We start from the raw sequence: 23,820 nt of genomic DNA on the forward strand, positions 1-23,820 counted from the left end.
TGAACTAACTACACAAGACGCTACACAGGCTTATATACCCGAGTGGTCACTACTGGTACTACAGTATACAGGGGCTTCAAAAACATAGTTCCTCTTAAAGGTACATACACTACAGCTACCCTCAATGAAGTGAATATAGGCTCCATCCCTTCCCACTGATCGCAAGTTTATCCAATGCCTTCCACTGTCTCTTCCCCTTTCTCCCACTTGTCCCTCCTCATCCTCACTCTCTTTCCCATGTTCCACTGCTTCTCCTCCACCATGCTTCACTTCCCTCCCCATCTACTTCTGCCTTCCCCTATCTTCCTTCTCTTCCTCTCCTCCTTCATTTGCCTTCTGTCCCATCTCGCACGAAAGTCCAATTATCCCCCACCCTCTAACTCTGCTTGATCGGAAAACAGCCATTGGTCTTGATTCCCCATGCACAACCACCTCCGGCACCAAGATCGGGCCTTGGGCAGGGGCAGCGATTGTGTGCCTAGCCTGAGGGAGGGGGGGGGGGGGGGGGTAAGAAATCGTGGGCCTCAGTGTGGGGGGGGGGGGGGAAGGCATGGAGGGATAGTCACAAAAATACAAGATTTTCTTTATAGAGAAGAAAGGATAACCCTTGATCTTTCTGATAAATAAATCTCGTGCTTTAAGTCCTTATTGGGAATACCTGCAGTTCAAGTTACAAGAAGTCCTTGTTCCACTGTACTTTCAACCATATCAGCATTCCTAAAATAATTGGTCAGCTTGTTAGTTTTCACATGTATGCAGACTCACTATGGTGGGAAATTAATTCTGACTTTGTTCTTTGTGACACAGTGATCCTTTCTTACCATCCGACAGAGGACACAGTCCTGAGAGAATGTTAATTAATGTTGTTTTTCCAGTTCCGCTGTGGCCCAGTAGTGCTGTAATCTGATCTTGATAAACATCAAATGACAAACCTGAAGATAAAGTGTATTATGCACGTAAAAATCATTCGGTCTAAATACAATCATTTTTCTTCCTTGTCCCCTTAAAAGAAAATCCACATTCATTTTTCCTTTCTTTCAGTCCTCTTGCATCAGTCACCAGCCAAGAGGCCAGGAAGGTCCAATCCACCCTGAAATAGGGCAAACTAGAAGCACTAAGTAGCAACTTTTTGATTTCATAGAATCATACAGCACAGAAAGAGGCCAATCGGCCCATCGTGCCCATGCCCGCTCTTTGTAAGAGCTGTCCAATTAGTCCCACGCCCCTGCTCTTGCCCCATAACCCTGCAATTTTTTTCATTTCCAAGTGTTTATGCAATTCCATTTTGAAAGTTACTATTGAATCTACATCCTTCACCCTTTCAGGCAGTGCATTCCAGATCATAATTCAATGCGTAAATTTTTTTTTCTTCATCTCCCCTCTGATCTCCATTTACTGAGGGGGGAGCACCATCACAGGGAGAGTTCACCATGTGCTGCTGTCACAGACCACTGAAGGGAGATACCTTAGCACAGTCTGAGCAGGTCACCCGTTGTTGCCCTCCTGGGGCACACATGACACGAGGAGCCAAGTAGTATGTAACAGGGGAGAAAGTATAAAATATTGCAATAGGGGAAGCGCCTCGGCTTCAATAGTAAAATGATGCTTATATTCTTCAAACGAGCTGAATTGGAGTAACTACAAGGCTTACAAAGTAACCTTGAATTACTATGAATAGCTCATGTCATGCCCTCAGGGATGGAAGCAGTTGCTAATAAAATCAACTCCGACAGAAGTGGAATGGTGTTTTACATACTAAAATGAGATTTACCTACTAGTGTCAAAAATTATTAAAATCATTCATGTAAAATAAGTGAATACTTTACAGGTGCATGGATAAACTTAGCCATACCAATTGATATTGATAGACTTGGCACATTAGTTTAGATCATCTTTATACCGAGCAGAATTACCAGGCATTACACTGGTACAAAAATTAATGGTGAAAATCAGTACAGCAGAGCCACCAGAGACACAAACCTTTCAATGCTTCCGTCTTCTTCTCTTTCTCTTTATATAACTTGTGAACACCATGTAACCTGAAAAAGTACCAGGCACAGTCACTGAGGTTTGCACAAGTTACTGAATATTGTTTTCTTATTGGCGTATGTATTGCTTATTCATAAGGAACCTTGAGAGCCCTGGATTCAATGCCAAGACTACCTGGTTGCAATGCATGTATTTACAATTTACATCACTATTGTGATGGGTCCAACTTTATTAGATGGTACTTTGAATAATAATAAATAGAACAGTAAGCTCATGTTATAATAAATATTTGCTGAGCCATTAGCCTCCTCCATCACCGTTAAAAAGACCTATACAAAAGGTGACTTGGAATGACTGATTTACATTAATTGTTGCAGACAATTTTAGCAGTCCTGCTAACCATTTCTACCAATGGGATTCTATTGTAAATCAGCACGTCTAGATAAATGGAATACTGTAAAGGCAGAGCTTTTCACTGCATCAAACAAGGAAAATTTCTGGATTTTTTAATTTGACATAGACCAGTTAAAAAAAAATTGGTTTCACCTACTTGTAGCTGTGTCAGGGTAGTAGCCAATTAATTAAACTTACATAGAATGTACAGCACAGAATCAGGCCATTCGGCCCTACTGGTCCATTCTGGCGTTTATGCTCTACGTGAGCCTCCTCCCATCCCTCTGTCTAACCCCATCAGAAAAACCTTCTATTCCCTTCTCCCTCATGTGTTTATCCAGCTTACCCTTAAATGCATCTATGCTCTTCGCCTCAACTACTCCTTCTAACCACTCTCTCGGAAAAGAAGTTTCTCCCGAAACTGAAGGCGAGCCAAGATGGAAGTCAACTTCCCTTGCCTCATTTTATGATGCAGGCCTGATGATAAACTGGCTACAGGAGTAGGCCTTGTTGTTTGACTTATTAGTTAGCCAGGGTGCAGAAGCTTTGTCCTAAATGCTGATCAAGTTATACATGGGGAAAGTATTAATAGATGCACAGGGGCAGGACAAAGTGCAAGCATTGCCTCATCAATGATTCTATATACAGGGTACTCCATTGTATCTTTGAAATTAATTGATTGACAATTCTTTATTCAGAGGCATTTGGACTGAGATTAAACAGTGGAGATTTCTCCCGTGTCTTAATTTAGTTCAGTCTACTTGACAGTTGGGTATGAAGTACTGCGCAAGAATTTTCCATCATTCATGTACAACCATCACATCGTGAAGGTCTCCATCTGTTTAATCCAAAAGTCTTGTCTTATAACAAATCATGTAAGAAATGCATTCTAGAAAAGGCCACTTCAATCCCTTGTGGACGGATTCTTTTGGGGGTAAAATTCATTATTGCCCAAGAATGCGTGCTAACTTTGAAAAAGTTTGAGATTTAGCGCCAGGCGCTAATGAATCTCGCTGCACGCAAAATTCAATGTCATCGTGCAAAGGATGGGAGCGCCAACAGCCTAGCTCAGTGGCGATACACTCAAAGCACTAACCAATTATCAGGTGCAGTCTAATCAAAAGTCATCATTGCCACAGGCTCTTTCCAGTTCTTAAAGGGGAGGTTCATTCATGCTGCAGAACCTCATTCTCAGCATTGCTGGCTGTGAACCTGTGTCAGCAAGAAGGAGCAGGCCAAGATCAAGGAGCCGGACGACTCAAGCAGGTTTCATGATGGCAGATCCACGCCCCAGGGAGAGAGCCCGCAGATTTTCGGGCCAAGCATTGGAGGAGTTGGTGTCCACTGTGGAGAGATGGAGGGCGGTGCTCTACCCGGTAAGTGGTAGGAGGCCCTCGCCACAAGTCTTCCGTGCCACGTGGAAGGAGGTTGCTCATCAGGTCTCGGGCCCCAGGACCCCCACACAGTGCAGGAAGAAATTTAACGACCTCACTCGGGTGGTCAGGGTGAGTCACTGCCTCAATAAATGCTACATACCACCGTCTGAACTACAGTCTGCACACACTGGCCAAAGCACCACACCCCCAGCACTCACCCACCAACAATCTCTACCTACCAACACTCACATCTCTCACCTTGCATACAATGACAGCTATTCAACTATGGCAGGCACATCACCCAAACACATTGCTCCACACTCACTCACACTTTCCTTTCTGTTGCAGGCCAAGGTGGCTCATAACAGAAGGGAGCAGGAACGCCCAGGCAGAGGACAAGCCGACACCCAACCACTGTCTGCGCCGGAAAATAAGAGTGCTGGAGATCATTGTGCGCCAGGTGGTGGGTGCTGTGGCCACCGGCAATATTAACCCCCCTTGGGGACAACAATGGTATAGAAACATAGAGATAGGAACAGGAATAGGCCATTCGGCCCTTCGAGCCTGCTCCGCCATTCAATGAGATCATGGCTGATCTTCGTCTGAGATCATAGCTGATCTTACCAGTTCAGTACCCCGTCCCCGCCTTTTCTCCGTAACCCTTAATCCCCTTAGCATTCAGAAATATATCCAATTCTCTCTTGAAAATATTTATTGAATTAGCCTTCACAGCCCTCTGTGGCAGGGAATTCCACAGGCTCACCACTCTGAGTGAAGAAATTCTTCCTCATCTCTGTTTTAAATGATTTGCCCGCTATTTTTAGACTGTGGCCCCTGGTTCTGTGCTCCCCTGCCATTGGAAACATTCTCTCTGAATTCAGCCTGTCCAGGCCTGCCATAATTTTATATGTTTCGATGAGATCCCCTCTCAATCTTCTAAACTCCAGTGAGTACAAGCCCAAACTATTCAATCTCTCCTCGTAGGTCATTCCCGCCATTCCAGGTATCAGCCTGGTGAATCGCCGCTGCACTCTTTCCATGGCAAGAACATCCTTCCGCAGATGGGGCGACCAAAACTGTACACAATACTCCAGATGCGGTCTCACCAGCACCTTGTACAGCTGTAGTAAGGTATCCCTATTCCTATACTCGAACCCCCTTGATATGAAGGCCAACATACCATTTGCCTTCTTAATCGCCTGTTGCACCTGCATGCTCTCCTTCAGTGACTGGTGCACAAGAACACCCAGGTCCCTCTGCACTTCCCCATCTCCCAATCTATTGCCATTTAGATAATAATCCACCCTCCTGTTTTTACCCCCAAAGTGGATAACCTCGCATTTATCCACATTATAGTGCATCTGCCACGTATCCGCCCATTCCCCCAACCTGTCCAAATCGCACTGTAGCCTCCTGACATCCTCATCAGAGCCCACCCCTCCTCCTAGTTTAGTGTCGTCAGCGAATTTGGAAATATTGCATCCAATTCCCTGATCCAGATCATTTATATATATTGTGAACAGCTGGGGTCCCAGGACAGATCCTTGCGGCACCCCGCTGGTCACTGCCTGCCACTCCGAAAACGAGCTGTTTATTCCAACTCTCTGTTTTCTATCCGCCAGCCAGTTCTCTATCCACGTTAATACTTTGCCCCCAATCCCATGAGCCTTAATTTTGCATGATAATCTTTTGTGTGGAACCTTATCGAAGGCTTTCTGGAAGTCAAGGTACACCACATCCACTGGCTCTCCCCCATCTATTTTACCAGTTACTTCCTCAAAAAATTCCAGCAGATTAGTCAAACACGATTTACCCTTTGTAAATCCATGTTGACTCTGTCCGATCCTTTCCCCATTTGTCAAGTGCTCCGCTATTTTATCCTTAATAATGGACTCTAGCATTTTGCCCACAACCGATGTAAGGCTTACTGGTCTATAATTCCCTGCTTTCTCTCTACCCCCCTTTTTAAATATTGGGGTAACATTAGCTACCCTCCAATCCACGGGTACTGTTCCTGAGTCAATGGAGTTCCGGAAGATGATCCTTAGAGCATCTGCTAACTCCAGGGCCACCTCCTTAAGTACCCTAGGATGTAGTTTATCAGGCCCCGGGGATTTGTCGGCCTTCAGTCCCCTCAACTTACCCAACACCATATCCCTAGAGATACTAATTTCTGTCAGCTCCTCCCTCTCATTAGTCCCTATGTTTGTCGATATTCCTGGGAGGTTATTTGTGTCCTCCTTTGTGAATACAGAACCAAAGTATGAGTTTAATTGGTCTGCCATTTCCTTATTCTCCATTATATATTCTCCCGAATCAGACTGCAAGGGACCGACTTGGGATTTTACCAGTCTTTTCCTCCTGATATACCGATAAAAGCTTTTGCAGTCTGTCTTTATGTTTGCTGCAAGTTTACTTTCGTATTCTATTTTCCCCTTCCTGATTAATCCCTTTGTCCTCTTTTGCTGTATCCTGTACTGCCCCCAATCTTCCGGTCTGGTGCTTTTTTTTGCCAGTTGATATGCCCTTTTTTTTGATTTTATGCTGTCCCTAATTTCCCTCGTTATCCACGGTTGAGTCACCTTTTTAGGTTTATTTTTATGCCAAACCGGTATAAACATGTTCTGGAATTCTTCCATTCTATCTTTGAATGCTTGCCATTGTCTATCCACTGTCAATCCCCCCAGAAACACCACCCAATCAATCTTACCCAATTCCCGTCTCATACCCTCGTAATTCCCTTTATTTAAGTTCTGGACCTTAGTCTCTGATTCAATTTCCTCACTCTCCATCTCGTGAGAGCTCGATCATATTATGATCGCTCTGACCCAAGGGGCCTCGTACAAGAAGATTGCTGATAAGTCCCTTCTCATTGCACAATACCCAGTCTAAAATGGCCTGATCTCGAGTCGGCTCCTCGACATATTGGTCCAGATAACCGTCCCGAAAACATTCCAGGAATTCCTCCTCCTCAGAATTTTTACTAATTTGGGTAGTCCAATCAATATGTAAATTAAAGTCACCCATGATGACAGCTGTGCTCTTATCGCACGCTTCTCTAATTTCCCTTTTTATGCCTTCCCTCACCTCCATATTACTATTTGGAGGCCTATATATCACACCCACTAACGTTTTCCTCCCCTTGCTATTTCTCATTTCTACCCATACAGATTCCGTTTCATCCGAGTTAATATCCTTCCTTTCCATTGCATTAATCCCCTCCTTTACCAGCAATGCTACCCCACCTCCCCTACCTTTTTGCCGATCCTTCCTAAATATTGTATATCCCTGGATGTTAAGTTCCCAGCCTTGCCCACCCTGCAGCCACGTTTCTGTAATCCCAATCAAATCATACTTGTTTACCTCTATTTCCACAACTAATTCATCCACCTTGTTCCTAATGCTTCTAGCATTAAGATACAAAGCCTTCAGGCTTGCTTTTTTCACACTCTCATTATGAATTAGTTTGGCCCTTTGTGTTTCTCTCCTTTGCTTATTGCTTCTCACCTTTCTACCATCTATTTCTAACTTCATATGACTTCCCTCTTTTCCACTACCTAGGTTCCCATCCCCCTGCCAAATTAGTTTAAATCCTCCCGAACCGCCCTAGAAAATATTACCCCGAGGACATCGGCTCCCTCACAGTTCAGGTGTAGACCGTCCCCTTGGTACAGGTCACTCCTCCCCAAGAACTGGTTCCAATGCCTCAAGAATTTAAATCCCTCTCCCTTGCACCACTGCTCAAGCCACGTATTTAGCTTATCTATCTTACTCTCTCTAAACTTATTAGCTCGTGGCACTGGTAGCAATCCAGAGATTACTACCTTTGAGGTCCTACTTTTCAATTTAGCTCCTAACTCCCTAAATTCAGCTTGTCGGACCTCCTCCCTCTTTTTACCTACATCGTTGGTACCTACATGTACCACGACAACTGGCTGATCCCCCTCCCCCTTCAGAATGCTCTGCACCCGCTCCGAGACATCCTTGACCCTTGCACCAGGGAGGCAACATACCATCTTGGAGTCTCGGTCTCGGCCACAGAAACTCCTATCTATCCCCCTTACAATTGAATCCCCTATCACTATAGCCCTATCCCTCTTTTTCCCGCCCTTCTGTGCAGCAGAGCCAGTCATGGTGCCCTGAACCTGGCTTCTGGTGCCTTCCCCTGATAAGTCATCTCCCCCAACAGTACCCAAAACGGTAAACCTGTTTTGGAGGGAGATGACCGCAGGTGACTCCTGCACTACCTTCCTGCCTTTTGGTCACCCATTTACTGTCTGAGCTAGCCTTTACCTGCGGTGTGACCAACTCACTGAATGTGCTATCCACAACATCCTCAGCATCGCGTATGCTCCAGAGTGAGTCCATTCGCAGCTCCAGCGCCGCCATGCGGTCTGCTAGGAGCTGCAGCTGGACACACTTCCTGCACACATAGTTGTCAGGGACAGTGTCCCTGATTTCCCACATGGCACAGGAGAAGCATGACACGGGTCCGAGCTGCCCTTCCATGACTTAACCCTTACAATACCCTTTTATTTACTGCGATTTAGCTTAATTATTGAATTCTACTTAGAATAAGTTTGTGAAAGTACTCACCAACCAGTCACCTACCTGTTTTCTGGTGTTGTATTTTCACTGCCGCCTCCTGTCCTGGAACCTTTTCCACCTAGGTTAGGCTCCTGAAATAAAATAAATTGAACCTACCTTTTCAACTTCCCCTAACCCCTAAAAGGTTAGAGGAGGTGGAAGGGTGGGAGACACTACACTGTAGTGTTTCGGGTTTAGCAACAGCTCCACCTATATAAGAGTTACTGGCCTCCTGCTCTCCCGACTGCACCAGCTGTGAAAGAAAAAGCCCGCGAAAGGTGAGCTTTTAAACTCACCAGTTACTGGCCTCCTGCTCTCCCAACTGCCCCAGCAGTTACTGGCCTCCTGCTCTCCCGACTGCCCCAGCTGTGGTCTCGGGCCTCGCCTCTCTCCGGTTTTTATACCGGGCTCCGACTCACTGCTCCCGACTGGTCTCGGGCCTCGCTGGTCGCCGGGTTTTCTCCCGAGCTCCTCCTCGCTGCTCCCGCTGGTCCCTACTCCGCCTCCACCCGCTGCCGATGCCGCACTGGGGCCTACCTGAGCCTCTGGGGCCTCTTGTAGTCGCTCTGCCGCTCAGCTCCGCCTCCACCCGCTGCCGATGCCACACTGGGGCCTACCTGAGCCTCTGGGGCCTCTTGTAGTCGCTCTGCCGCTCAGCTCCGCCTCCACCCACTGCCGATGCCGCACTGGGGCCTACCTGAGCCTCTGGGGCCTCTTGTAGTCGCTCTGCCGCTCAGCTCCGCCTCCACCCGCTGCCGATGCCGCACTGGGGCCTACCTGAGCCTCTGGGGCCTCTTGTAGTCGCTCTGCCGCTCAGCTCCGCCTCCACCCGCTGCCGATCCCTACTCCTTCTCACATCCCACTCCCCCCACAAGCCTTTCGCACTTTCCAGCTAATCATGCTGTATGCATGTATTTCTCCCTTCCTGCCCCCCTCCCCTTACCTTGTCTCTTGTGCCTTTATGCTTTCAGATAATGAGCAAGCACCAGAGCAGCCTGTTCCTGAGGGCACCATTGAGAGCGATGCGGGAGAAGAGGAGGAGGATCACACCGCGTCACTGCATGTCTCACCCGCAGGCACCAGCTCAGATACTGACACTACGTGTTCTTTAGAGGCTAGTATAGTAGCGGGATCTGCACAGGGTGAGGCACCGGGAACGAGTGGGCTTCAGCAAGACCAGGGGGAAAGGCTAGCTTGGGGGTCAGCTCCTCAGAGAGCGAATTCGCGCGCGAGTTCTGCTGCACAGGACTCAGGTGAGGACCTTGATGGGGAGGCCTTTAGAAGAACGGTGATGGTTATGCAGAGATCATAGGTGCAATAGCAATGGTAAGAAGCGTGGAGGAGTCCGCCTCCAACATTGCACAAGGCTCTGCGCACACCATGGAGCCTATCAGTTTCAGTCTGCAAAGGAGGGTAGACTCCCAGAGAGACCGTGGCAACCCAGACCTGATGCCGTGTGTGATGGGCGATCTGGCAGCTTCCATTGCAGCACAGGCGAAAGCAACGCGATGTCTTAGTGCTGTAATGCAGTCTATGGTTTGTGCCATTTAATCTCGGACTGCTCTCATGTAGTCTCAGCTTGATGCCACACAAGCTCTGACTGCTGCCATTGTGGCTAGGTCTACCGCCGTCGACCGGGGCTTTCGCGGTGCCGCAGCAGGCCAGTAATCTGTGCTGCAACAGATTGCTAGGGATGCTGAGGTGCTGCCCTGGGGGAGTGGCAGTGGGTCAGTGGAGCAGAAACCTGTTGTCCTCACTCAGGATGACAGCATTCTTGCTCCCACCACTGGCACCATTGCCCTTGTTGCTACCGGTCATCCAGCCAGCCCAGACTGCTACCGCCCATGCCGAGGTGGTGCAGTCTACAGCCGGACCTTCCAGGTCCAGAGCTGGTCGAGGGCATCCTGCAAGGCCATCTGAAGTCTCCCACACTGACGCAAAGCAGCGTTTCACCAGTCATGTTGCAGCCACTGGGCCAATACTTCGAAGGAGCACTAGAGTAGGCAAAGGCACAGTAACGAGAGGCACTACGGGATTGCACATGGATGAATAGTAAATATTGCTGTTGTAAAGATGTGTTCACTGATTATTGATACATTTATTAATTCACTTTGGATAATTTTGTACTGTTTCTCATTCCAGCTGTGCGCTGTGATATGGCCTGTGACAGGGATGGAATGATGGGGATCTAGGGTTGAATTTACTGGAACCGCAATCTGATGAGGCTTCCGGAAGGCCAATCGAGTGGCTGCCTCCTCCTGTTCCTTCTTTTAGTCTTCCTCGTCCTCCTCCAGTGGTGGTCCTGCAATGCCTGCTGGCAAGGGCTGGGCCCTCATGATGTACAGACTGTGGAGCATGCAGCACACCACGATGAAATGGGACACCCGCTCCGGCAAGTACTGGAGGGCTCCTCCCGAGTGGTCAAGGCAACGGAACCGTTGCTTGAGCACCCTGATGGTCTGCTCAATGATGTTCCTGGTGGCAACATGGCTCTCATTATATGAGTGCTGTGCAGGAGTGTTGGGGTTGCGAAGGGGAGTCATGAGCTAGGTGGAGAGCGGATACCTCTTATCTCCGACCAGCCAGCCACGAGCTTGATGTGGTGGCTGCAAGAGTGCTGGAACGTGGTGGCAGAGGATGAAGGCATCGTGGCTGCTGCCAGGATAACAGGCATTCACATTGAGGAGTCCCTGTCTGTGGTCGCACACCAACTGGACATTAAGTGAGTGGTAGTCTTTGCGGTTACGGAAGATCTCAGGATTGTTATGTGGTGCCCGCAAAGCCGTGTGGGTGCAGTCAATGGCGCCCTGCACCATGGGGAATCCTGCTATCCTGGCAAAGCCACATGCACGCTCGTCCTGCTTCTCTCTGGTGATGGCGAAGGAAACGTAGTCCCTTCTCCTGCTGTGGAGAGCCTTTGTGACCCCCGGATGCAGCGATGGACAGTGAACTTCGAGATGTTACCTCACTGCGGCGCGACTGCCTCAGTGCCCTGTTAGTGCCCCCGCCAGGGGCTAACTGGAGGCGCTACCCAACCAAATTTCTCCCCCTTTGTTTTTTTAAGTATTTGTATGATCAGAAACTGGTGTTCTACCTTACTTGTAAATAAATCTATTACTTTTAGCCTGAACATAATGGTATCTATCGCCTTTCAAATCAGACAGGAGAATGTGTTGGACATCTCACGTGATGCCTCTAAGTTATGGGGCAATTGTTAGTTGCATGGCCCGCTATTCTACTCACGGCATGCATAAAGGTTCATGGCAAACTCTATCTGCTCACTAATGCACAAGGGCCTTTCTGTAATACAATTTTTGGCACACACAGCTACCTGTATATTGCTCTGCCCTGTCAATCTATCTCCCCTGTATAATAATGTAATGTATAAGCCAAAGAACATTGATTTGTAACATCAATTTCAATGTCTACTAGAAACCAGAAAGTCCACCGTGCATACTTAGCCATCAGTCTGCCACAGTTCAAGTTGAATCCAGAAAGCTCTCAGGTTAAAAAGACAAGGTCTTTACACCAGGTCAGACTCCCAAAATAACCTCTTCTTTTGGGATGCTGTTCATACCTGATTGCTTCTTTTCCCTTAAGCTCTGTAGGTACTGCTTCCACCACCTCACTAAACCCAGATCCAAGGCCAAGTTCATTGTCGCTAACTGCATCAATTTGATCATAATGTTTCTGTTTATGGAACCAATAAGAGGGTTGAAGGAAGTAGAAAAAAGGTTGACGTTGCCCAAATTCACCTAAATGGGCAAAGGAAGGAGACTTTTTAATGATAAAATCTCCTGAGTGTATAATACAATAAATGCTCAAACATTATGAAATATCTTAATTGCTGAAACAAACATCAAATCACCATATATATTTATTAAAAACACTAACCATTAACCACTAACCATACATTAACCATGTTGAGCATTGCAGCAATATTTGGATCAACAGGAAGAAAGAACAGGTTAAGACACATCGGCCCGGAATTTGCGGTGGGTAAGAACAGCAAACGAATAGCGTTCGCTGTTATTATCCTTTTGAAACTGACCGCAACTTCCGGATTTAGTGCATGCGCATCCTAATGTGGAAATCCTGAAGTTGCAGTCAGTCATTCACTGCTCCGACACTGGCTGCACTGTGGCCCCCCTCCCCACCCCACCAGTCGTAAGCTCTCAATCAGTGTAATCTGGCAAATCAGTGTAATCTGGCAAATCAGAGGAACTGACAAAAACTTGGGCTCTTCCGGGATAATACCGCTGCCAAATACCCCATTAAAAGTTAGACCCTTTTGAATTAGGTGCAACTGGGGTTTTAACAGCATATTGACTGCTAAACAAATGTTATGGCCCTGTAAAACTTATTTTAATTTTGTGCAGTGTCAAATTTATAATTTTAATAAAAATTTAAAAACTTTAAAAATATATATATTTTTTAAATGTTTGTCAATCTTTATTTCACGTCTACCGTTTGCCCATGTGAGAGCCCCAATCTTTGTTTTGCTCTCTAACATTTTTAAAAGTTTGAAACAAAGGAGCTTGGTTCTTGGTCTGTGAGAATTCTGCATTGTGATTGGCTGCTTAGACAGCTTGTTGACGTCACAGCAGCTATGGGATTCCCACTAAACTACACTGATTTTAACTGCACGTCGGAAAAGTCAAACATCTCACCACAGAGATCGCAAGATCATTGTGGGAAGCTTACTTCGGGGCCAGCAGTGAACACCTTTGCTTCGTGCTGACCGCAAATTACGGGCCATCATACTTCTGATGCAACAGAGGAATTTAAAGAAGATTACATGTTTTGAAATGTGAACTACTTCACCATATGCAAACTACCCTCTGCACAATACTGTTACCGAGCTTTCTTCAGTAACTGAAAGCTGCAAAAATTCAGCAAAGGAGCATACAAGTGAAACCTTAATTTACTACATCCTTAGATATAAACAGTATTATTCCCTCCTATTTAGCAGAGAAGACACATAAAATGCTATCTGTGCAACACATTTCTGGCTGTAAGTCTGTGTGATGGTCTCAAACACATTTATAAAGAGTGTATAGAGTACAATAAAACATGAACCAGTCACATGTTATTTTAGAACAAAAGTCGATATAAATTTAATGTACAACATAAAAATCTAACCTGTGCTGTCTTACATTTCTGCAGTATTCAATGTCTGTCACTAGATATTATCAGCTCCCTTTGTACCCAGTACACAACAGTTGTAGTTACTTTAGTGCTTTCTAAGTATGGTACTGCAGTACATATGCAAATATAATTATGCTGTTCAAATATAGTTATCCTGAAATTTAAAATATTAAAAAATCTGAAGTTTAGGGAAGCCCAATCAAGGTAACTAAAAGAGACCTCACTGCAAATAAACAGCTTCTCACATCTGAACCAACATTTTCTTTTAAAGTTAAAATTGCTAAAGTTGCTTATGGGATATGGTTCTTTAAAAAAAATTATATATTTGATTAATATTAATGTTCCTTTTGAAAATGGACAATGGTCACTTAAGCAAATGTAACATACGAGAACGATTTAAAACAAGAAAATAAATGTCCTTTCAGCTTCCAAGACAAGCATGTTTTCATTTGTAATATGGCATATACTGTAATGTAGAATTTAAAGCATTTACAGACACATGGCGTTGCTTAATTTACAGTATTGAAGTTGACTATAACCCTAACTCAGCACACAGGAAGCATCCTTCTTTCTAATCAGCTAAAAGCTGACTGAAGACTTCAGGCAATACTGACAACAGCCAATAATTTCTGTTAAACTCTCTCACTTTAAACAGTGACCAATCAATTGCTCTTTAGCAGGCTGCAACACACTTCTGCAATTGGCAAAGATCTCTGAAAACTTTTGCCTCAAGCACTAATTTACCAACTTGTGAATTATTCAGATGTTGGCCTACATCCAGCAATTCCTACAGGCAACAAGAGCAAACAACATATTTCTCCTATCAGATGTGTCTGAAAGATACAATCTCTGTCTTACTTGCATTTGTACATACCTGGGAGGACTTGGTCAAGATATACAGCAACAAGCAGATACAGGAAACTGTCTAGGATGAGCATGAAAAGAGGGATATACAAGGGGAATGGGCTGGCTGACAGGTTGGAGGGCTGAGCACCGTCACCAATAGCTTCAAGAAGCACAACCTAGCAAAAAAAAAGTGGCAATTAAAATCCAATCCAGCAAGAAACAAAGCCGAGTATGCAAGATATAACATCAATCACAGTTGGAGCAAAATAACTGCATTTACATCATTTTCTAAAAAGAATTGCGGGGGGGGGGGGGGGGGGAACACAGAAGAAAAAAAAATGAGGGACATTTCCATTGACAGTGACCAACAATGCACTAATCCAAGTGATATCATCATAGTTGCCAAGGCCATTTAACCCCCGAGCCTCATTTTAAATGTTCCAATCCGACTCCTGCTCGAAGCCAGCAGGAATGACGCGATGGCCAGTGGGCAGGAGTGAGAAATTGTGGACAAGGCACGCAATAATAAATCATATCTGCCCAACAAAATCATTTCCCGGTTTCTGAATACCTGTGCAATCCCAATGGCTAAGGCACTAGGGGAGAACAAACAAAGCCCCCACACAGCAGACACTGGAAAATCTCTGACCAGCACAGTAGGAAGGCTAAACAATCCAAAACCCATCAGCATTAGTGATCCAACCAAGCCGGCAATCTTCTGATTCTTAAAAAGTGGAGTCAAAAGAAATGAAAAGGGAATCTGTGGAAGAAAAGATTCACATATTAAAATTATGGGCCATTTTGACTGGAGTTCCTCTGTTACTGTAATGTAACCTTCTCTGTACATTTTTGATTCTTTTAACAACTTACATTTATATACAAAGAAATCACAGAACAAAACAGTGCTATTTGGCCTATCAAGTCCATTCCTTTCAATTAATTTCTCGCTGAACTACAAAACCTTGTGTATTCCTTGGTCCAAATGGATTACATCTGCGCATACTAAAAGAAGCTAGGGAAGAGATAATATAGGCACCACTATATATTTATAAAAAATCATTAGAAAACAATATAGGGCCAGAGGACAGTTAATGTTAAGCCTATATTTAAAAAGGGAGATAGATCAAGTCCAGGGAACTATAGACCAGTTAGCTTAACATCGGTGCTAGGAAAGATAACGGAATCTTTACTCAAAGATGTAATAGAAAAACCATCTAGAAACTGAAAATATAATAAAGAATAGTCAACAGGATTTCAAAAGGGAAGGTCATGCATGACCAACCTTATTGAATTCTTTGAAGGAGCAACAGAAAGAGTAATGCTGTAATGTAATATACACTACTTGGATTTTCAAAAGGCCTTTGATAAGGTATCGCATAGTAGACCAAGATGCAGAGTCAGGGGACAAATATTGGAATGGATAGCAAGCGGACTACAAAACAGAAAAGAGAGAGCAGGGGTTGAAGGTAGTTACTCAGGCTGGTGGAAGGTAGGAAGTGGTGTTTCAGAAGGGTCAGTGCTGGGACCACTACGGTTCACCATTTACATAAATGATTTGGACTCGGGAATCAGAAGTACAATTGCAAAATTTGCAATGACACCAAATTGGGGGAGGCGGCGGGGGTGTGTATAGTTAATATTGAGGAAGACTGCAACAAAATACAAGACATGTTAATAAACTTGCACAATGGGCATGTAAATGGCAAATGAATTTCAATATAGGTGTGAGATGGTTCATTTTGGTAGGAGAAAATAAGAGTCAAAATGGGGTAGAGCAAAGGGATCTCAAGGTACACATTTACAAATTAAAAGTAGCAACACAAGTTAACAAGGCCATTAAAATACAAGTGTCATAAGTATAAGGTAGTCAGTGATAAATTCAATAAATCCAATAAAGAAATTCAGAAGAAACTTCTTTACCCAGAGAGTAGTTAGAATGTGGATCTTGCTGCCACAAGGAGTAATTGAGGTGAATACCATAGATACATTTAAGGGGAAGCTAGATAAACACATGAGGGAGAAAGGAATAGAAGGTTATGCTGATGGGGTTAAATGAAGTAGGGTGGAAGGAGGCTCGGTGGAGCATAAACACCAGCCCAGACCAGTTAGGTCGAATGGCCTGTTCCTGTGCTGTAAATTCTATGTAATTCTTGCCAATTCCCCGTCTTGTATTAAGACATACAACATCACCCTGTAGGCATTTAACTAATTGCAGATAACTAATACAAGACTCTGTCAATATTTTAAAAGCTAAAAAGCCATCACTTGGTGGGTGCTGTAGACATAAGAACATAAGAAATAGGAGCAGGAGTAGGCCAATCGGCCCCTCGAGCCTGCTCCGCCATTCAATAAGATCATGGCTGATCTGATCCTAACTGCCAATCCACTATGACAGGACTATCTCCTGAATCTAACAGCATTAGACACACGAAAACAGGAGCAGGATCAGGCTACACGGCCCCTGGGCCCGCTCCGCTACCCACAGGGCCATGACCTATCCGAACCTAGACTCATGTCCAAATTCCTGCCCGCTCCCCGTAACCCTTAATTCCCTTTTCTACTAGGAAACTGTCTATTTCTGTTTTAAATTTATGTAATGATGTAGCTTCGAATTTTTATTCTACTACAGTTGCTACATGGATAAATTCCTACTGAATCTAAATGAGTTTGAGGCTTTTTAAACACTCATCAGAAAAAAAATCTATTTATAATATTCAGTACAGTTCTTCTGATCTCTTATGTATCACAAACAAGGCTCTGGACTAATCAGGTAATAAACAGATTACAAAAGCAAAATACTGTGGTTGCTGGAAATCAGAAATAAAAACAGAAAATAGGATTGACGAGTAAGCAATAGAGTTTGATGTGACAGCTATTTAAAGAAAGGATTAGTGACATTAAAGCTCCAAGGCTCATCTCACCACAAATCTGTGCCCCTGCTGCCATTCTTCTGCCTCATGGCCTTCTTTATCTTTGTTTAAATCTCTCCAATCAGGTTTCCCACCCCTACCACAGCACTGAAATTGCCCAACAAAAAAGTCACAAATGACATCCCCTGTGACTATGACCACGGGGCATTTTTCCTCATCTTCAACTTCGCTGCAGCCTTTGACGTGACCAACCATATCATCCTAATCCAAGGCCTCTCTTTCATTATCCAGCTCAGTGGGACTGCCCTCCTTATCAAATCATAGCAAGAGCATCTCCAGCAATGGTTTCCCTTTCCCCACACGGTTACCTCTGGAATCCCCACACGGTTACCTCTGGAATCCCCACATGGTTACCTCTGGAATCCCCCCCAAGGATCTCTCCTTCCTCAGCTACATGTTCTCCTTGATGACATCATCTGAAAAGATGGAGTCAGCTTTCACATATATACTGACCACGTCCAGCTCGACCTCTTCACCACCTCTCTGAACTCCTCCACTGCCTCTGTGTAGTCAGACTACTTGTCTGATATCCAGTCTTGGATGAGCTGCAATTTCTTCCAGTCAAACATTGAGAAGACCGAAGTCACCATCTTCTACCCCACCACAAATTCCATACCCATGCCACTGATTTTATCTCCCTGCCTTTGGACAAGAGTTTCAGCAACAGATGGGCAAAGGTAGGGGTAGAGATCATATCATATGCTACATAATCTTCTATATTTTGTTTTTCATGCCATGTGGCAATGAGCATGAAAGAATATGTACTGTTAAAGAGAGGCATTAAAAAATAAATAAACTGGAAGATAACTAACAACCCTGTTAAACACAGCTGAGCACTTGGTTTGTTTCAAGCATTCAAAATTTACAGGCATCTGCAGGGCTTTGCTTTGTCCAAATTACACAGACATTGCCTAGAGAAGAAAAAGGACGCAAGCAGAAAGGAGGGGAGGGAGAAGCGAACTTAAAGCGTGGTTGGAGAAAGTTATTTTGTTGAAGAGACTTTTGAAGGAATGGAGAAAAGGTACCAATGCAAAGTGGCTTTGAGAAACAGCTACAAAGAGCAGGAGCGTAAAGGGTGAAGGATCAGCCGTCACGCGAGGGAGAGTAGCACGTGTAATAATCCAGAATCCTAAGGGCGAAAGATGCAGACCGGAACATATGGCTGCAATAATCCACTCATAAGGTTGGGCAAGACCATGGAGGGATTGGAAAATGAGGGCGAGGCCCATGAAACTGATGCACTGAGGTTGAGGGAACCAGTGGAGCTCGTCAAAGACAGGGGTGGTGAGAGGGTGGGACTTTGTGCAAGAGGATTTAGGTCACAGAATTTGGGATTACCAAGAGCTCGTGTAGGGTAGAGGAGGGGGAAAATGGATGCACATGAAATCAAAGACACACAATACTTGAAAGGAAGAATTTTCAGGGTTATGGGGAAAAAGCAGGGGAGTGAGACTAACTGGGCAGCTCTTTCAAAGAGCCGGCACAGGCACAGTGTGCTGAAATGGCCTCCTTCTGTGCTGTATGATTCTACGTGTCAGAGAACAAACATAATTCCTCTTCCCAAATCTGATGCAGCGATGTTTTAGTCAAGAGTTCAAACACAATGAAAAATGGTCTATTAGCCAATTAGGCAAATCTGAATGGAATACGGCATTTGTGAAAAACAGTGCAGGTACATTTTCAGAGCTGAAAGAATAAGATCAGATGAAAAAGGCTCCCTTTTGCACCCATTAAAAGCAGCATCTGTCAAAACAAATCAAGCGAAGAGCGAGTGATTTTCCAGCAATGGAGGCAATTAAAGAGTAATCTGTACACAGCATGTGATAACCATCGATATGCCTCATAACTGTACAACGGCAATTGTGTCACAATCCAAATATACAAAATTACGACAGGTTCTACGCCTTTCCTACAACAATTCCTTGTTACATAGAATTACAGTTTATCAAAAGGAAAAGCAGCTTTCTGCACTCAGTATCTCAAGGGTTCGTCAGTCTCAATTTACTTTCATTAATCTGACCTAGTGAATGAGAGAGAATCTTGTGACTTTCAAAAATACTCCATCAAACACTTGCCACATGACTTGCAGTATTGAAATTAAGGACGTGCATTGAACTAAATGCATTTATTTCAATCCTGGCTGTACTTTTAAATTTCATCACTGACTAAAATACTTGGAGTATGACTTACTATGGATATCCCAAACAAGAACAGCAAGGGAAAGATGATCAAAATGCTGCTTCGGGGAAACAGAGATGTCTGAGTAGCAATGACTGCCATCACCAAGGATAGGATGAAGATTAAAACCATGTACAGTAAGCCCCAGGAAAGCCTGAAAAATAAGGGGATCAATGCATGATTAACAATGTACAAACCAGCAAATAAGGAACACCTCCAGGTATTCTACCCATATGGACGCTTTGTTCTCATAGAAATATTGTTTATCTACACTCTGTATTTAGCACTCTTAAAAAAGAAAAAACTGATTTGCATAACTTTACTCATTTGAGCTCTACTGCACCCCAGTGTACAGCATACAGAGCTATTGCCGTTACTCAGCCACATAAACTCACACTTAATTTAAGTTGTACACACAAGGGTTAAGATTTTTACCATAAAAAATATTGGCTAAATAATTGGCCTAGCCACATTCATCATGTGATCAGAGATTTTTCCCAACATTGTAAGATGCATCTCCTTTCCTTATCCCAGAAGCCTACCCTGATTTTTTTTTACATATCGACTCTATCTAAGCTAGCAACTCGGGGACTTGCTTTTCTAAAAATCCTTAAAGCTTCAATTTGAGATCGAAGCTTCCAGTGAATTTTGTTTTGCCTATCTTCGCTTCTTCACCTCTGCTGAAAAGAAAACCAAACTTGCTTATGAAGGTCAAATGACTCATATGTTAAGGCAACTGATTTTTTTACTAACCAGGTTCATTTATTTTTGCAATGTAGACTTTCTATCACAATCCTCAAATCTTTTAATTTCCAAATTTGCAAGAAACTATTCTCCATTAGGGACTTCAGGCGAGGGCAGTTGCGCAGTTAAAAGCGGAAATCCAAAAGTTGATGTCGGAGACGCGCCGCTCCGCCATTAGCTTTGCAAAATTGAAATGCATTGAGTGGCGTGAAGTTGCTGCATTTGCGCAGTAGATACAAACTAGACTCGCCACAGAAAGTGAAGTCTTGTTCATGTCAGTCAAGTACCCTTTGAATGACGTGCTAAGTATTAATTACTGCCAATCAACTTCTCTGGCACTGAAAATTAACTATTTCAAGTGTGGGGTCTCATTCCTTCAGGTTTTAATTGTTGTTGGAGATTTAAAAAAAAAATTTTTTTTACTTTTCCTTTCTGTCTCTTTTTTCTCTCTCTTAATCTAATGTTTCTTTCCTTCTCTATTTCTCTCTGTACCTGATTTAGTATTGAACACCCACTCTAACTTACACTTCTTTCTCAGTTCTTGTGCTGTTAATGTCACAATCTTTCAATCCGATTGGTTAAACAGATACAGTTGCTTGCCCTGTTCACTCAGGTACCAGGTGCCCGACGTCATCAGCTCGCACATTCAGCAATTTGCCACGCAAAAAATGTTAAAATCCTAAACGTGCAAGAACTTATAGCTTAAACTGTTCTAAGACCATTTCCTTTGCCTTTCATTTGTGGTTTTTATATACAAAGTGGTTTTAAAGTTGCCTTTTACTGCATTATCAAAAATAATCAATTAGAAGACAAATGACTAAGTTTACAAAACTTTTTCTTTAACTGGCCCGCAAAGTAATGCACTATTTTGGCTCACCAGAAAGCGGAGTCATGTAGTCCCATCACCTTCATCACCTCTTTCACTTCCTTTTTCTCTGTTACAAGATTAATCAGCAGAAAATTGACAAAGGGCACAAAAGCAATAACAAAGTAGAGAGAAGTGACAAGATGTGAAAAGATGTCTGCGCCCACATGACTTGGTAACCCCATCATCTGTACATGCAGAGGAATGATATCCTTCCAGACCGAATAGTTGGTTTGTGTCTGAAAATGGAAATTGCACTGAGTGAATCTGCATTAATACATTGGAAGCTGTTACAATGATTGAAAATTTACCAAAAAGTCTTTTACAAATCACTTTAGATAGATACATATATATTTTAACTCAGCAAGTTACTGTAAATGTTTTACTGTATTATTTTCCGTGACGGTCATAACTAGATCTGGTAAATCCACACAATAGTCAAAATTTGATCCATCTATTGGCTCAGTTGCACAGCACAATTAACAAGAGTGAATAACAGACTGCACGACCTGTGAAAGACCTAGGCTGGAATTTTCTCCAGGGAGGCAGGTTGGGGGTAGGGAGACTCCAAGGCACTCGGGTATCCCGCAGGAACTGATTTGCATGCTAGGCCTTGAATTCCCGCCCTCAGCCAGCCAGATTGAGAGGTTGGCTGACTGTGGGCAGATAGGCCTGCAAATGCGAGGGGCCGGCATGGGACATCGGGGATGGGGGCCGGCATCCAGCATCGGGGGAGGGGGTCCACATCAGGGATCGCGCGGTGGGGGGGTGGGGATCAGTCGGCCGGGTGGGGGTGTGGGGCAGCCACTGGAGGATTGTGGTCGGCCTCAGCATCATCCGTGGGTGGGTTGGAGGCAGGATCAGGTCGGGAATCCCATTTTTAACAATTTAACTGCCCCCATGCTCCAAACCCACCCACACTTTTTTTTTTTTTTTTTTTAAAAAGGGGAAAGTTCCAGCCCTAGAGTTTGTTCATGTAAGAAATGCAATATTTTTACTTCATCTATCTTACTCAACACAGTTTAATGAAGAGCAAAATAATGTTATTGTCCTCACTGGCACAAAATTGTGCTATATTTTCATTACTAATTAAAAAAATCTTTTTGGAACTTGGAATATAATTTATTATGCCAGTATGGCTAACATTGTAGACTACACCAGGTGCATTTGAAGACCGTTTAATTGCAAGAAAGGGCTAGCATTATAACTTTTTTTAGAAATATGAGTTTTACTCTGACAGTCTTTTTGAAATCAAATCTTGAATTGTCAGTTCAAAAATGCAGGCAAACTATTTTGATAGACTTGTCTTCTTGTTCACACGTAAAACTTTTCCATCCAACTCAAAACTTGTAAGTCTATCATTAAGAAGCTAACAGTATAGGGTCATTATTGTCAATATTGAATGGGCAGCCATTTTTTGACAATGGCAAAGATGTCTATGAATGAAATGAATAGCTCTGGTCGATTCAAAATAACATCTCAGATAAGCTACTGTGTTGGCCTTACAAACTTGCACCTTGTGGAGCCCTTGCAGCCAACCTCTCTGGTCTGAGCTGATGGCTTCCCTGTTCTGAAATACTTTGTACAGTATGATCTTAGGTGTAAACTCCTTACATATTGTTTCCAGTAACACAAACTACAAGTTTAAAATTTGAAAGCAGACAAAAAGTACATTTTTGTTTCTCACACTGAATTAAGTTTAAGGAAGATACACTAATTTGTTTTTAACATTTGGTTTATATAAATCATAGTTTATTAAACTATCCTTTTACAGAGTTTGTATTATTCAAGTTCCATAATAATGGTCACGGGTATAATAGAATCAGTGGATCGGGTTTCAGACTAGTAGCCTATTGTACCCTCTGACATCTTTGGAACATTATAGATAGTAGCAACCATTACTCATTTCAGCCAAGTGTAATACAGGAAACTTTGTGCTATCCGGCACCGACGGGACTGAGCTGTTGCCGTTCCCTCAAAACTGCCGGACAAACCAGCGTTAATGTTGAAGCATACGGAGCTTTTCAGCTCCGTATCTGGCAACAAACACTGTTGCTTAGCAACAGCTTCTAAACAGTCAGCCATACCTTGGAAGCATCTCTGTCGCTTAGCAACAGCTTGAAAGAGACTTTGTAGAGCCTGACTGTTGAAAAAAAAGCCACGAGAAGAAAAAAAAACTAAAACGGCTCCTGATTTTTGCCGGTGGCTCGAGCTTGCCGGACATTTAGCCTCCGGATAACAAAGTTTCCTGTATAAGGATTTTACTTTCACTGCTGTGGAAAAATCAACATGGGACTGAGAAAAGAACATTTCTTTCCATAAAGATAAAAAAATACATTATGCAACAGCTTTCTGCAGATCTGCCAGACATTAGAATGTTCTTATTATGCGTTACTTGTACAAAACCGGACATGACTTATCTACTTTAGACTAACCTTGATGATGGCGAGATCAATATATTTTTGTATTGTTACAAATCCTGACAATAGGTACATGGCACCAGGGCAGTCTGTCAGTTGACCTAAGGAGGCAGAATCCAAACGGCAACTTGCTGGGATAAACATATTGAAAGGACATAATTTTAGATGGTCAAGTATCACAATAACATTTTTATACAATCAAAATTACAAAAAGCATTTATTGCATAGCACCACTTTTTTTTTTTAAGTTCTGGATTAAGAATTTTTATATGTGTGCTACCATTAGTATCGGGGTAGTTGTCAACGAGTGTACATTTGGAATCCAAATATATAAATTCAAGTCT

The 23,820-nt window shown here is 43.6% G+C and overlaps 1 protein-coding gene across 1 annotated transcript in view; it reads right to left on the bottom strand.

The window, feature by feature from the left end:
• The window catches only part of abca5 (ATP-binding cassette, sub-family A (ABC1), member 5), an 89,088-nt gene that overhangs the window by 46,948 nt on the left and 18,320 nt on the right, over nt 1–23,820 (bottom strand). Inside the window, exons 4-11 of the mRNA XM_085963601.1 lie at nt 23,492–23,607; nt 21,069–21,295; nt 19,460–19,601; nt 14,911–15,099; nt 14,368–14,515; nt 11,923–12,100; nt 1,981–2,039; nt 822–932 (exon numbers count right to left, since the gene is read on the bottom strand). Of these exons, the coding sequence (XP_085819727.1) occupies nt 822–932; nt 1,981–2,039; nt 11,923–12,100; nt 14,368–14,515; nt 14,911–15,099; nt 19,460–19,601; nt 21,069–21,295; nt 23,492–23,607 (1,170 nt within the window). The remainder of the gene's footprint in view (nt 1–821; nt 933–1,980; nt 2,040–11,922; nt 12,101–14,367; nt 14,516–14,910; nt 15,100–19,459; nt 19,602–21,068; nt 21,296–23,491; nt 23,608–23,820) is intronic.

Source organism: Somniosus microcephalus, chromosome 21 (assembly GCF_052327205.1).
Source record: "Somniosus microcephalus isolate GS21.2 chromosome 21, FLI_Smic_1.0, whole genome shotgun sequence".
Taxonomy (NCBI): domain Eukaryota; kingdom Metazoa; phylum Chordata; class Chondrichthyes; order Squaliformes; family Somniosidae; genus Somniosus; species Somniosus microcephalus.